The 16,670-nt window shown below is 41.4% G+C and overlaps 1 protein-coding gene across 1 annotated transcript in view; it reads right to left on the bottom strand.

Moving 5' to 3' along the window:
• Positions 1 to 15,879, bottom strand: part of LOC145994662 (zwei Ig domain protein zig-8-like) — a 621,183-nt gene extending 605,304 nt beyond the window's left edge. The window contains exon 1 of the mRNA XM_083130785.1: positions 14,739 to 15,879. Coding sequence (XP_082986911.1) covers positions 14,739 to 14,853 — 115 coding nt within the window. The 5' untranslated portion in view covers positions 14,854 to 15,879. The remainder of the gene's footprint in view (positions 1 to 14,738) is intronic.
• Between the last annotated feature and the right edge of the window lie 791 nt (positions 15,880 to 16,670).

The following is a 16,670-nucleotide window of genomic DNA, read 5'->3' as shown; positions in this document are numbered from 1 at the left end:
CACCTGACTTCACGAGTTCAAATCTCATCGTGGACATTGATGTCCTTTGCGAGTATCCGCTTCATCAATTTCGTCTAATCATCACTCATTATCGTCGTCGCAATTGGCCAAAGTAGCAGAAAAGCAACGAAAAAACAAAATTCGATAACAATTCATCATTCGTCCTCTGCGTTGCGTGCAACCTAGAATGATTCAAACAAAGCAAATCAACCATGCAATAGCGGATTCATTTATTTTTTTATTATTTAGCGACGCTTTTCTGCCACTTTTGGCTAACCACAACGATGACGATGAGTGATGATATGATGAAACTGATGAAGGGACATTCACAAAGAACACCTATGCCCAGGGCGGGATTCGAACACGGGACACCCTGCGTCGTAGCGTGCTGTTCTGACTACTCCGCCATAGGTGAGCAAACCAAGCAATAGAATACATCGAGAACAAAAATAGATTTCCTAAAGACTTCTCCACGTACTGCACAAAAAAGGTTCCATTAAAGCAATTAATGCACATTTTTTCGATTTCCTTTCTTTTTCTCCAAATTAGTCCACGCAATACTTGGATACGTCTCCGCGTTAAATGCAGTCTGCTCCCTGATGCAAATTCACGTAGCCTACACCACTTGGAATATTACTTGTGTATTATGTTTTTCTGCAGCGAGAAACGTTGTTGAAGAATGATGTACGCGCCCGGCAAGATATTTTAAGGTTTGTCGCAATGGTTGCAGAGTAAATATAACTAATGATTTGTCAAAATGAACTTCGTGCTCTGTTGTTTGCACATACGTCACGAATCCCATTTTTCTCGGATGAAATCTGAGCCGTGTCCCGGCATACTAGATGGGGATCATTTTTATCGAAACACTCAAGTGCGGTATCTGAAACTAGAAGACGTGGCTGGAGCCGTGTATTTATGTCCTTGGTGCACGAAAATAGCATTGTGGTAATGAGCTTCCAAAATATCTCAGTTGTACAGTCTCGGGGAAAATTGTAGTTTGTAATTGTGTATCCTTAGAGTAAGCAACACACATTACATTACATAGGCCGTAACCGTAACATATCATTCAAGGATACTAATTTTCTACTGAGTCAATGAACTTCTTGTTTCTTAGTACGACATCAGTGTGAGAACTCATTGCAAATTTGCTATAAACGAATGAATGATTTCATTTGTTTTACTTCGGGATTCTGTCACTCTTGTCTAATTGCAATGATGTGCTAGAATGGTGATAAGTAGGTGCTCAGGACTTTACGTTATAACATGTTTTTTACTTGGAATCGGATCAAATACTGGGGTGATATCTTTACATATCTAATGAAAATCGGCGAAAGTAGACGAACTTGAAAAGGCATATATTGACATATTTTACCAACTTAGCGTTTTTACAACATATTTATTCAATTTTCTCATAATAAGATATATTCCTGCATAATTTCGTAATTGTCTTGCATATAATCGGTTATTTTATAATTTATTCTTCGTACCTTTCTTCTTAGGTTAAAGGAATTCTGACTTAGTTTAATACCTACCCCCAACCCTAGTCGATCTTCTCTGGAATATACTGACGTCCTGTATAATTAGAAATTCGAAAGTACTGTTGTGAATATCTTCGACTTTACTGGGAATATGTCTGCCATATTTTTTATTTTCCGTGACACAATTTCCCATCTTTATGACATAATTACATACACGTTTTACAGTTTTATAGGGCATAACGTCCCGGGCCTTAGTGATAAGATGAAATACATGAAGGGACAATCATAAACCCACATGGACAGCACAAAAGTTCCATAGAGGATTCCACTGGCCATGTGCCCACGCCATAGCCGTATTTATTGAGAAAATTTCAGATACACCACGTAGCTATTTTACACTGAAATCAATAACAATGGAAAGAACAAAAAATAACAAAAATAAAAATAACAAAATAAGACAAAATATTAATATAAATAAGTCAAGATAGCACAATTAAATATTATTTAGCAACATATGTTCTGATGGTTGACTGAAAGGCATACTCTGTGGAAAATACATCAGCACTTGATGGCAGGTGGTTATATTGAGTGGGAAGTCTGTGGGAGAGAAATCTTTTTTCTAAAATAGATTTGTGTTGCGTGTTGTGCGCATAGGCACTCGAAGTGGAATTCCTGGAGCCTCGTTGGTCTTTAAAATGCAGTCCAGGGTGTACTACGTGCAAATCAGGTTAACATTTGTATATCTTGAGAAAGGGTAACTCCTTATACCCTTGCAAATTTGCTATAAGCAAATCAACACTGAGTTTGTTTTTAGTACACTTTATGCACAATGGGCACTCACATCACCGCACATCCATGCGGGCGAGATGCGAAAAAGAGACCCCTGGCGAGATGGAAACAACCCCGGCAAAGAGGTCGGCTTGAGGAGCGGTGTGTGAAGGTGGTGCGTGCAGAGAAGTGGTGATTGAAAAACATGAAGACGAGGAATTTGGAAGAAAGATGACTTAAAGGATCTTTCTTCACTGTCTGTAAGGTCATAGAAGATGTAGTGGTAGTAATAAGAGGCCTACCTTTTTGCTGTAGGGATCCGCTAACTCTACTCTGGCCAATGTATGTGTATATGTGTGTGTGTGTGGGCGGGAGGTGTGTGTGTGTATATTTCTCAAACATGGAAAACCTCTATTGGTTATATGGAACACCCGGTAACGTCAAAGGTTCGTCCTTTACTCTGTTAAGTGTCAGTAGCGAAAACGCTATATAACGAGAAAGCACGACATTAAAGCGTTTTCTCCATCACAGAAACATCCTGTATCCGCAAGGCTCTGCCAACGCTTTCGGCCTCCCAGAGAGGCTGGGCGGCGTGTTCGGCTGTCAAGTCACGCTGGGCAAATATTTGAATCTGTGCTCTTAGGGAGATATTCCCGATTTTGAATATAAATCTCCCGTCCGCTCGCATGCATAGCGATACACTAATTCACTGTCAGTCTTTAGCTAGAAGGGAAGAAGAATGACTGAAATATATTGCCCCTATTAACTTGGCTGAGCGGAACTTGTACACACACACACTATTCTGAAATATGAGATTTACGTGTATCTTGTCGGGGGTGATGTTAAAAGGGATTAAAACCTGGTTAATATTTTTTTAAAGTTGACCTTCTCTTCAGAATTGATACAAATGGATATTGTTCCACTGCTGCACTAGCTACTACTCCGAAAACGTGGCCTGTTTGAATCTACTGTGGCCAGTAGCGTATTTTAAGAGAAGCTACTGGACTGGACTGGTCCGGGTTCGATTCCGTTGGTGGGTGAGTTCTCAAACAACGTTCGAGGATGAAGCAGCTCTGGAGCTCACACGACCTCCAATAATTGAGCATCCAAGAACAACCCAGAAAGCTGTGCTGATCACATCCAACTCTCAAAGAGCCTAACGATCAAACTTCAAATTTTGAGGAAGAATGGAACAAACCCGCCAGATCGACTGTTCGATTCATCACCGCTACTGGCGCGAAAGAATTTTCTACTATTGCAGTCGAAACCAGACCGAAAGGCCATCGATCCAGATGGTGGCCAGAACAATAATGGCTGGAGCCTGTTTGCTTCATGCGCTTTCAGTATTGCCTTTGAAGAAAGGAAAATTGTTTCAAAGTTTCAATTTGAATCATGTCAGAGATATCTAAAATTCAAGCACAAGCACGCACATATGCATGTAAATAAATAAGCTGATGAAAAAATTCTCAAATATCTCAAGAAGCAGGTTCTTCCAATCATTTTCCAAAGTGCTGGATTTTCAATATATTATTCACTATACCATTCCGAACAATCGAGTACAAGAACGATTTGTCTTGCTATTATTTATATGATAGATCATTATTTTTTCTATCTTTCCTGTACTAATATGCCTCCATGGAATGTTGCAATGTGTACGAGATGAGATAGCTTTATCTTTACTGCTAATATGAATGTGCCAAGCTACAAACTCCAAAACCATCTTGGAGTAAACAGACTGCAGGAACTTACAGACTTGCTCGATACAGTAAGGATGCTGTTACCTGCCACCGTTGCCACAGCTGTGCATGAGCTGAAAAATTGCATCGTTACTGCTGTGGGGTTCAGGAAGAACGGACATGATGACGTTTGTGACACATGAAGTTGACCTCCCTGATGGCGTAATGGTAACGTCGTCGCATTGTAATCAACAGGTCCCGGGTTCCCACAGGTAAATAGTCGTTTGGATCCCACTTTAAACTGTAGGTTCAGTCCCGATTACCCAATCTGTGCAGAAAGTGAACTTGAAACAAACAAATACACTTGTAAGGTATGATGGGAATTGTGATGAGTTTTCCTTCAGAGTGACGTATTACTTATCAAGCTGACGTAAACTCCGAATACACTTGAAACCGATAAATCATTTTGAAACGCCCTGTACATTAAGATAGAAACCATTCCAGCATTTCTACAACTTCTAAGTGTTGGGCCTATGGAACTACATACACCAGAATTGTTTCATAACGTTTGGCTTCAGCAAGTTGAGAATTCTTTATGGAACTTATCCAAGAACAAGTAGATTCCTTCAGTGAAGGAATGCCACGCAGACCCTTTAAGAAACGTTCCTTCGGAAGTTTCCTCAAACACGTCTATTGTCTTACTCCAACTCTCTGTTGCTGCTGCTGTTATTATGTTAGTATCGATTTCCCAGGTTCCAATTACGTCGAATTATGGAAGGCGGATCTCGTTTTGCGTTCCCCGACTCGTAGCAGATTGTGGCTTTCATCGCTTTCCGTGTGATCGAACTGGTACAACTCGGAAACGTGATCCGCAAGACGTAGAGGGAGAGGTCGTTCCAATCCGAGGCCCTCGGTTCGACTCACAAAAACGCCACATCGATCGCATCTTGTCGGATTCCAGCATCGGCAGACGTTGCTCCTCTAGAGCGAACATTCAAGAACTGGTATGTAGAGTGTACAGTATTACTTTGCGATCAAAAGATATATATACAGTATATATATGATGATGATGATGATGATGAGTTGTCTGCCTGAAGGCAGGTCTTTTGACCGGAAGGTCGCTGGGCAAGGTTAACCCATGGTGGTTTGCCATTCACTTCCATGGGATGAGGATGAAATGGACATTTACAAACAACCATGCACGAGCGGGATTCGAACCCGGGACCCCTAGCGTCGCAGCGCGATGTGCTAACCACACGGCCATGGGGTCCGGCAGTATGTATAATGGTAATGGTAATAAGATGGAATATATGAAAGTACAATGACAAACACATATGCTCTGTACACAAGTCCCATACAGGATTCCACTAACCATGGGTCCAGAGCCTCGTAAGTCTGCAAGTGAAATCCAGGGTGTATTACATGGAAGTGAGGTTGACATTTTGGTGTTTTCAGAAAGGATCACCCCTTACATACATACATACGTACATATACGTGTGTGTATATATATATATAAAAAAAATATATGCATACAGGGTGTTACTGTAAAACAGACAAACTATAAGACTCTTTAAAGAACATGGTTTTCTCCAAGGGCTTGCTTTGGCGCTGGGAATCTCTAAAAAAGCAACACTTAATATTTATCCTGTAAGTAAGAGTAAGGTAATAGTAAACAGTTAAGGGAGATGTGCATTTTAGATTACTACTTAGCAACTAAAATGCTTCGAATGATGCTTTGCTTATTCAGTATTTTGTGACGAATAATTACATTGCTCACAGACAATGTTACATTGAAGTCTGGTTCAGGCATATTATACATTACATGAAATGTGGCATGTCGTGGGGTAATGCTGAACAAATTTGATATTATATAAAAAAATATGTTATGCATCAAGTTTTGTTTCTTCTTAAGAGGTTGATTTAACTTAAAGACTAAGAAAAATCTATATGCCATTTCTAAACAACAGTTTTGTAACCTTGAAGGTGATGTGAAACATAAAAAAGCCAAAATATAAACCCAATAAAACATAAAACCAACAATTCAAACACAGTTTATATGTATCATCGTTAATGGCAATCAATAAACATGCTTTATAAGAGTTTAATAGAGATATTGAGAGAGAACTTTCACTTAACAGCGCCAGATAATGACGAGGACGAGGACGAGGACTGTTCGTTATTACCCAAAAACTCTCCATTTACTTTATCCAGCAATACTGAAGTTACAACCTTCCGTATTCAATGCAAGAAATACAGAAACACTCTTCTGACTTCCTAGTTTTTAATAATATGTGAATTCTAGAATGAAGGTAAAGCAAATAACACTAACCGCCTTCCGAAATATGTCTTCTACTTGTAAGAAATGGCAAACGAACAGAAAAAAAACTGATTTACTACTGAACAGTTTTCTTCAGTAGTGAGGTTACAAGAGAAGTATATCCAGTTGTACTAGGGTAAGTCAAAAATTAACTACACTTTTGCCACAACTTTTCTGAGGTTGGCCACACTGCCTTCAGCGCTTGTGTGCTGTAAGGTTGTACTTCTGTAGTCATGTGGCCGAGATTTGATCTTAATCGCTCCATTTTTCTTTCTTTTGCTACAGATTAACCATGGTCGCTCCACTGGCAGTATGCACGAAGCAAGAATAGCGATCAATGATACGATTTCTCTGGTCTGCTTGAAGGCAGTGCGGCAAACCTGAAAGAAGTTGTGGCAAAAATGTACATAACTTTTGACTTACCCTCGTATATGGAAGGTGGTAGCACCGATCAAGCCTCTTTGAAACTTAACGGAAGCTTCATACTTGTGTGTTCGCGAATACCCCGCGTTCACCATTACCTCCCACTCTTCCCTATGTATGCAACCACACTAGACAGTTTCACATGTGTGAATTAAACATTTGATTTTGGGATCAAATAACGGCTGTAGGGGTGTAAAGAGTGACCTTTACAACGGTACTCAAAATGTCTACCTTTTCCACGCAGTACACCCTGGAAAATGCATGCTTGCAGGCTAACAAGGCTGTAACACCTGGGTCCATAGCCAACATAATTTCTGCGAGGTTGTGTTGTGTATTCTGTCCATTTGCTTTTGCTATTATCCTTTCATCTCATCACCATTCAACCCCATCCTCGCAGTTAGCCAAAGGTGACAGAATGGCGACATACTTAATCAAACAAATCAAGTCAGCGATTGCTCTAAATGCCGCTACAGAGGAAATTAGTATAATTGCAATTTATCTCTTTTAGGAGGAAATAATACATTTTTATTATTGGCAAACACTTCAAGAAGAGCTTGTATAAAACTACACATTAATTTCCAAACAGGCCGTGTTCGAACATAGAATCTTTCACTGTTGACTCCAACTGAATTTTGATATTTCATGAATTGTTCTTCCTTTTTTTTGCAACACTTATAACAATAATTGAATAACATATTTGTAATTTTGTTCTTTTACGTCACGACGATGAGGGTTAGGGATAATAAGATGAAATTTATGTAAGGAAGCTTACGAAGAACATGAAAGGGAACCTGGTGTCGATTTTTTTTTCTCACTTTCGGGCATTTTGTATGACTGAACAACTAGATTATCAATTAATGAAAAGTGCCAAATTTCTTGTCAATAAATTCTTACTAACCAGCCTTTGCAAATGTTTGCATTTGCATTTTTTTAAAATTACGTGTCGCTTTCTACCACGTGTGGGTAATCGCAACAATTAAGTTGGATGGACGTGAGTGATGCAGTTCAGACCAAACGCTTACCCAGTTCGAGACACGAATGCAGAGCCTTGGCTAGATAGCTTTCATTGTTGGAGCAAGGATAAAAAATAAGCTCATCTTTTGTCAACTGGTAGTCGTCGGAACTCATAGCACAATCCATTGCGTATAGTGGATGAATGTCTCTCTAAACATGAATAAATTCAAATCCAGCGTATATTGATGAATAGTTTATATCATCATCATCGCTAATTTCTCCAATTTACTCAGGGATCACAACATGGACAATTGAATTATCCTAAATCAGAAGAGCGACACGGGCTAATGCTAGCAGAAATCCTACATGAAAATCGAACTCAGATTTGGATGGTGCATTTGCTTAATCTCTCCACCACATCGAAATATTGCGTGAATATTCAACTAATATAATCCCCCTGGTAGTTTGCCGCCTTTAGTTATTAGAAGGTATAAGTTATCGGTTATTCTATTCGAAGTTATTGCATAACGATTTTATACTTCCAAATATTAATATTAATGAAAACTGCTGCATCAGCGTTGCGAGCTATTTATTACTGTACGCTCTTTTTATTCCACTTTTGGCTAATACAGACGAGAGCAATGTATGGTGATAAGCCGTCGTCGCCTTGCCATCAAGGGGTCCCGGGATCGATACCCGGTGGAGGCACATTGTACAGTGGTTCGGATCCCACTTTAAACTGTAGGTCAAGTCCTGATTAACCTATCTGTGTATAAAGTGAACTTAAAACCAGGGTTGTTAAAGATCCAGGAACCAATAAATTCTAATGGGTCCTATTGGGTTCTGCTGCAGGACCGGAACCTTTTTTCTCGCACAATTTAAATTCGGTCCAAGTTGCGTATTGTTACATTGAAAAACGTTCCTGGACCGTATTTTAATTGTTTCTGAAAAAAGGGTTCCTGAACCTTATTTAAATTGATGTGGGGGAAAAGGTTCTTGGACCGAATTTAAATTCATTCTGGAAAAATGTTCCTGGACCGAATTTAAATTCATCCGGAAAAGATGTTCCGGAACCGTTTTAAATTGATCCGGTAAAAGGTTCCTGGACCTGATTGAAATGCTTTAAATATGAAAAGGTTATGCACTGTCTGGAACTCATTTCCGTTTGCTGATTTTCTCTCCCAGTCCGGGATTGAACTTATTTACAATTCCTGGACCAGGGTTGACCGATTAAAAGTTGCCTTCTAAAATGTCCGCGAGTATGTTTTACATCGGAATGTCACGCTGCTGTTGTACAACCTTGGTGACAATGAAGTTCGACCAGAAAGGAATACGTGATTGAATGCACAGAGGCATATGCGGTGGAATGGGTGACCCGCAGAAGTGACGCATATGTGTAAGAGGAGGCGTGTGAGCAGGCAAGAATCGTGATCCCAGCATGTTGCACCCAAGGTCACGTAAAGAACGAAAACGGGGAACAATACGCTTGACATTGAAATTCGACCAGGCACCAGACCCATACGGAAAAATTCCAGATAGTGGCGCATTCAACGGAAGCATGACGTCACAGACACGATAAGGGAGTCCTCCGTATATAAGCGCGTGCTGTGCACCGACGAACCGCAGTGCATCATCACCATGGCCAGGGACAAACCTATTGACAACACCGTGAGGAGAAGAGTGGTGGAGTTGCAACGGGATGGACTCAGTGAACGGGAAATAGGGCGCCAACTGAACTTACCCAAGTCAACCGTCCACTGCATCATCAAACACCACCAAAATACGGGTACTACAGAGCCAGGTAAGGCCCCCGGTCGAAAACGCCTGCTGAGCGTGCGTGACCTACGGATATTTAGGCGCTATATGCAGACCAACAATCATGTTTCTGTGGCCGAATTACGACTGTGGACTCGAGAACGCTTTCACATTGAAGTGTCAACCAGAACCATTCGCCGTTACCTACAGCGATGCGGTTACCGAGTGTACAAGGCGAAACGTAAACCCTTCCTTTCCATGTTGAACAAAGGCAATCGACTACGGTGGGCACGAATGTACCGGGAATGGACATTTCGGCAGTGGAACAGGGTTTTGTGGACGGACGAATCCATTTTCAATGTTGTGTACGGGAAAATACGTAAAACAGTCATTTGTCGGAAGGAGGAACAGAATGAAGCAAAATGTTATGCACGTCGGGTACAGAAACCTGCGTCAGTGATGGTATGGGGATGCATGACGGCATCTGGGGTTGGCCCACTACACGTCTGTGAGGGCATTGTGAATGCACACGCCTATACACGCATACTGGAGTGGCATCTTCCCACAGTGCGCAGGCACCTGTTCCACAGGCGGCGTCTCATCTTTCAACACGACAATGCCAGGCCTCATACAGCGCGGCTGACAAGAGAATGGTTGACTCGCCATCACGTTCGAACTCTGCCATGGCCACCATCGAGTCCCGACCTCTCGCCCATTGAGAATGTGTGGCGTGTTTTTAAGCGACGTGTGCAACAGAGGGGACCCACGACAGTGGCTGCTCTTATCGCCTGCCTGCAGGAGGAATGGCACCGCATCGATGTGGAATACCTTGAACGACTCGTCCGCAGCATGCCCCGACGCATTGCCACAGTTATTCGCCACATGACACCATGGTAAACAGGATCCCCTCTAACAGTGGTCGAACTTCAATGTCACGTGCAGATGGACGAAAATGTTTTATTTTGTGTGGACACCATACATTGCTGCGTTGCAGCGGAAATTTATGTTTTCCTTTGTTCCATGTAGCCTGCTGAATAAAATATGTTCAGCATATGCATGTGTTCTCCTTCTTTCACAACGCACTCCTATATTTGTGACTGGTCGAATTTCATTGTCACTAAGGTTGTAGAAAGCGTAGCACAGGGAATAAATAATAACGCTGTTGTTCTCTCGTGGGTCAGGATCAAAAACTCCCTTGTCGAAGAGTTACTGTACATAACGCAATGGACTATATTAGTGTGGCGTCGTCAGATTGAGCTCAAACAAACCCGTTACGTGTTGCTCCGGCATCCGATCCAGGAACTGCAGCCAATAGGAGCCGCCCAGCAGATATCACAACAGGGACAGGTAGTGTTGCCAGAGGTGTTGTTACAATCAAGTGAAGGAACATGCGCGAGAGAATGGGGCTAAATGGAGAGGGGTAACGTAACTGCAGCGTTTGCGTTTCGCTCGTTTCTACCTTGTACCTTGATTCTTGAGACAGCCAGCATCTGGATTAGTCTTTCATGCTCACAAGTGGATAATTGTTTATCGTCAGGTCCGTAATCGATCCAAGTTGCGTATTGTTTCATTTCAATACGGAACTTGGACTCTATTTAAAATAATTCGGTAAAAAGGTTTCTGGACCGTATTGAAATTAATCCAGAAAAAAGGTTACTGGACCGTATTTAAATTCGTTTAGAAAAAAGAGTTCCTGGACCGTATGTAAATTTATCCGGAAAAAATGTTCCTGGACCGAATTGAAATACGTTACAGATAGAAAGATTCTTTACGGTCCAGAACCCATTTACGCTTTCTGATTTTCTCTCCTGGACCGGAATTGAAATCATTTAAAATTCCTGGACCTTTAACAACCCTGCTTAAAACAACAATTCAATTTCAAAATTCAAATCGTGATTAGCAGACATTGCAAAGGAATACTCACAAACATAAACGAACAGGACGCACTACACAGTATCGCAGAAGATTATACTGGTTGTTGGTCCAGGTGCCAGGGTCTCGTTAGCCTTCCACACTTATATAGAGAACTAAGATGGTGTTTAGTAGGTTGGCTTATTTTGTTTTACGTCAAAGCACTGTCGATCCTCACGCAGAGAAACGTTTGTTTGACACAAACAAAAAATAGTGTATTGGCACCAAACACTTGTTTAAATATGCGGGAAGCAAATAGCTGTTTACCAGAAACAAACTATTTTCATAATCGTGCCCATTTGCCAAATATTTCTTCAGTTAACACATTTAGTAAGGGTGCCAAATATTTTCCTCAGTTTTACCAAAAACAAGAACCACACACGTTTAGTTAAATCAAACAAATAACTTTTTCTGTGTAGACAGCGGACACCCATAGTCTTATGGCGCATTTCAGGGTGTGCTGTATGGAAGGGACGTTGCCATTCGGACCAGAATCACTGTGCAACTCCACCGAGAACGAAACCGGTAAACCATTGATTGCAAGGTTTATAGCATTACGTATACCGGACAGTTTGTAATGTTAATTAGGTTATATAATCATCCAACCCGCTGTACTAATGTCCATTCATACATACATTGCAGAGTTCACGAAGTCATTAGCGTGCACAAGGAGATAGGAGGCTTTAAGAGAGGTATACGGGTTTCTTGCTGAACAGTCCTACATTATACAATCTAAGTACAGTATATATAAGATCTTTCTTCTTAATACAGGCTCGGGAAAATATAAAATATAATCCTCACCAACCCTCTGTTCAGCACGATAAGATACGGGAGCACAGGCCATGCCTATTTCTACGTACAATTATTTCCCCAAAATTGCTTTATCAATCAACTCAACGCAGAAAAATATCAGTCGCATTTCTCTTCCCGACCGCCGTGGCAGAGTGGTTGGTTAGCATATCGCGCTACGAAACCACGGGTCCCGGGTTTAATACCGGTCTGGGCACGAGTGTTATTTGTGAGTGTCCCTTTTAAATTTCATCATGTCATCACTCATCCCCATTTTCACGATTAGCCGAACGTGGCACAAGGGAGAAGTAAAATAAACCAAATCAAATTAAGCCAACTCAAGTTTACATCCTCGCACGATATGCAATCCCGCTTATTTTCGTTGTGCTACGGGTTGCATCTCCATTAGGCGGTGGGTAAAACACAAGGTCTGCTGACTTGGGTTTGCCGCCTGCGGGGGAAACTAGCGTTGGACGGACCTTGGGTAAAAATACGTCCCCTCTCGTCTCGTAGCCCGTTCGCTTAAATTCTAGGTTCCGGAATTGCTTCCTCTACAGGGTGTATCAGAAGTAACAGCTCAAACTAAAACGGTGAAAAGTACACGATAGTGGAATCAAAAAAGTCTCAGTAAGCATGGCGTCGATGACTTGATTGTTTGAACACACCGTATGCTTTTCACGTGTGAAGTGCTATAGTCCTACTTAGTAAAAAAAAAAAGAATTCAAAGGTTCACCTCGCTAGACGTTACTGTTGTTTTTATTACGAAGGACTATTGTATTGTACAGTATTACATGTGCGGCAATGTTCAGTTTTAAACAAAGAAACATGGGAATGCGCGAGGAGACAAGCGTGCGATGTGCACAAACAATCAAGTAAGTAGCGGTTCGTAACCATACATTCGCAATTATGTCGCAAATGATTATTTTGTGAACTCATGGTTATTGAGCCTTTTTTGCTTCTGTCATCGTGTACTTTTCACTGTTTCAGTTTGCGCTATCACTTTTGACACACCCTGTACAAGCCAAGTATTATTGACTTTTCAATATTTCTTTAGGGTGCGGCCAAAAGTACAAATGCTAAAATTAATCGCCCTTTGTCCATATTGAAGAATATTACACCAGTATTCTGTTAAGTTATAAGGTGATCTCCTTCACTGCCGTATTCAACTTCAGCTTTTATGGGAGATGTCTTTGTTCTTCAGCTTCTATTTGGCATTTTATTTCTTACCATAAACTTGACAGAATCGTAACTTTATTGCATCATATGTCTGTCCGGTAAGATGCTTCCCGGTTCTTGTTTTATTAACCAAGGTGCCGACGCGCCCACATATTTTAAAATCCCATGTTCCTTTTTCTTGAATGATCTCCTATCTTTGTCAGATGTTAACACACCACCTTTAGTATTAATTCATATTGAACAATAAGGAATTTCCTGAAAGTGGCGACAACATGTATATTTTGAGCTCGTATTTTCTTCATAATGAGAAATAAAGCATAATAGCAAGTTTATTAAAGTTGACTAAATATTGTGTCAAAATGATCAGAGTTTCTTCTCCGAAGGGATATAGGTGACCAAACGCTTTGAGTGTAGTATAAACTAAGTTTTGAAACGATACATTTCGACCAGGTCTTTTTTGTTTGCCTACGAGTGTCTCACAATATCGGCAATACGCAAAATATAACTATAGTAGTTATATATAGTAGTTATAGTCCTATCAGGTTAAATACATGGTGCCTTAAAATTCACTTTCTGTTCCTGCGAAATTAGATTTCTAAAAAAAATGCTATGTTGTAATTAGGATTTCTTGTAAATTTGTGTATTAAAAAAAACAAGTTAATTGGTTTGTGTCTTCTGCCCCATATCACTGACGATGCCGATTTACACAACAAAATTCTGCTCACTGATTCCACGCATATGGAAAGTTTAATTGATATAATTGTCACATTTGGGCAGACGAGAGACCAACAAATTTACTTGAATGGCAACGAGACACACAAAGTGAATGTTTGACTTATCGCTTTGATCTCTGTCGCCATGCGAACCACTAATTCTTCGCGGCATATACTTCGAAATTAATATATTGATCATGTCTTAAACCTGTTTTTCGTAATTCTAACTAGGGTCTTCCTAATGGCGCAGTGGTAGCGTCGTCGCCTTGTAATCAAGGGGTCCCGGGTTCGATACCCGATGGAGGCACATAGTGGTTCGGATTCCACTTTGAACTGTAGGCCCAGCAATCAATCGTAAAACAACTCGTAATTCCAATTATTTTTCAATTCAAACCAGTTTTTCTTAATTTCAATTAGTCAAAATAGTGACTTTTGAAAGACCCTGTGTATATTTAGTGACATTTCTCAACATTATACACATCCCACACTGATAAAAGTTACACAGACGCTAACGATGCCTAAATGGCAACCACATGTAAAATAGCCTTTCTTTTGGAGCGTAAGAGGGTAACCACCCCTAGCACCCCCGCTGGCATAGTATGGAGTAATACGATCCGTAGCTAGCAGTCCTTGGTTCAAGTCTCGCATTGTTCAACTCAATGTTAAATTCACGACTTTAAAGTGTCAATAAGCAACCAGGAAAAACTATAAGCATACTAATCAATATACAATATTAAGTCCTGACACAGAAATTACAATCTCTGCTCTAGAAACTCACCTGTAATGGAGACCTGCGTTAAGAAATGAAACAGTATGCATATCCAGCCTAGACGGAACATCGTTCTCCAAACGTGAAGATGCGTTAGTCCGTTTGACTTCGACATTTTCCCCATTGTGTCGTGTTCGTATCAGTTCACGAGAGAGAGATATGTGCCTTACTTGTCTTACGTTGTTACGAACGAAACGTACACAAGAATTGACAACCACTTCACGCACTTACACACACTCACGCACTTTCGCTCGATAAAATAGATATCACGTAGATGTAACAGAAACGGAAAATGAGTTTCCTTTATGACTTTCAAGTGTAGCAAACGTCTTCACTACTATTAACACCAATATTCGATTCAAATTGTAGAACAATTAGACAGAAATTTTTCTCCCAATGGTGTGTTAGGGTGTCCTTTGCAACACCAGTAAAAACTCAGGTTATATATGTATGGAAAGTGTTACACTGCAACGCACAACAAAACTGCACAAACACCTGTCTAAACAACTGATTTCAGCATGCTATAATTTCTTATGTAAGTTCCCTAAGTCTCGAGATAAGAATGGTTTAAAGTACACAGTTTATGCTAAATCCAAAATTAATTATCGCTTTTTTGTCAAGAAGAATTATAGGAATAAATAAGATGAATCAACCGCACACGCACTTGTTTAGTTTTGAATATTTACAACTTCTTCGTTGTACAGGTTGTTCTCGTTATTAGTCCTTGTATTGATGATATTTTAATTTATAAAACAAGATGAATCGTTAGTAGATAAAGGGTAGATCACCGCTCACGAACACTGAACTGTCACACACTGTCATACTGAGTTGAACTTCGTTAACAATGCTTGATTACCACACTCACATTACATTGTTGCCTCCTTCACTCTTATGGTTTCGGTTAGTTCCGGTAACACATCCACAGGAGCAACGAGAGGGAGAGCTGCGGTAATGTTATGTTACGTATCGACTGACGTCAGCACGATGCGTGACCGTCTCTGTAATCATTGTTGTCCGCAACAATAGCAAGAGCACGTGACTTCGAGTTCAAGGTCGCACGGAGGTCACCGGCTGAGGAAATACCGAACCGTTCAGGAGACGGGAGAGAAGATGTGTGCGGTGAGCTCTTTGGGTTGAAGCGCTGAGTTCGGGAGAGCGGCCTGGGCGAGTTGTTGCCACGGAACTCCGGCTAGCACTGCTCGTTCCCGCCGCTCGGGACGCCAGCGCCGGGATCCGTGGGCGGGGAAACCGGGGGGAGACGGGAGGGGACCGGGGGGGGGGATCCGGGAACGAGATTCTGTCGCGGGAAGCGGGGATGCAACGAGAGGTCACGCAGAATGGAGCCGGGGCTCGGCTGGCGGTGGGGGGAAGTAGCCCCACTCCGACTTGCATGCATCTCCAAGATGCCCGATCCAGCAGGAAGTATCGGGAAGATAGCGACGCAGTTTCCACTTCATATCGCCTGCATACTTAAGAGCAGGCTACGCTATCTTTTTGCGCGATCGAAGAGGAAGCTGTGATGAATTGGAAGTGCTCTGGCCGCTGATAGTACTGGCTACGGGATCGAGCTTTAAAAGTGTTCTGCCGAGGCTAGGCCAATAGCACATTTTCTCCGAAAACATGGGGGAACATGTTAAAGCAGTAGTGTTTCCGTGCATATGTCAATGGACATGTACCAAGAACCAGTACACGCCTTACGAGCGTTTCGTTTGTACAGTAAAAATTAATGGAAGCGTTGCTTAATTACATCCTAAGATTAATTAATGCAGAATACTAATCGCCATGTTCGTCCCTAGGGCCTCCCCCATGGCGCAGTGGTAGCTTCGTCGCCTTGTAATCAAGGGGTCCCGGGTTCGATACCCGGTGGAGGCACAAGTGGTTCGCATCCCACTTTAAACTGTAGGTCCAGTCCCGATTAGCCTTACTGTGCATAAAGTGGAC

The sequence above is a fragment of the Lepisma saccharinum genome, chromosome 11, assembly GCF_977018435.1.
Source record: "Lepisma saccharinum chromosome 11, izLepSacc3.1, whole genome shotgun sequence".
Classification (NCBI taxonomy): Eukaryota; Metazoa; Arthropoda; class Insecta; order Zygentoma; family Lepismatidae; genus Lepisma; species Lepisma saccharinum.
This window is presented reverse-complemented; position numbering and strand designations above follow the sequence as displayed.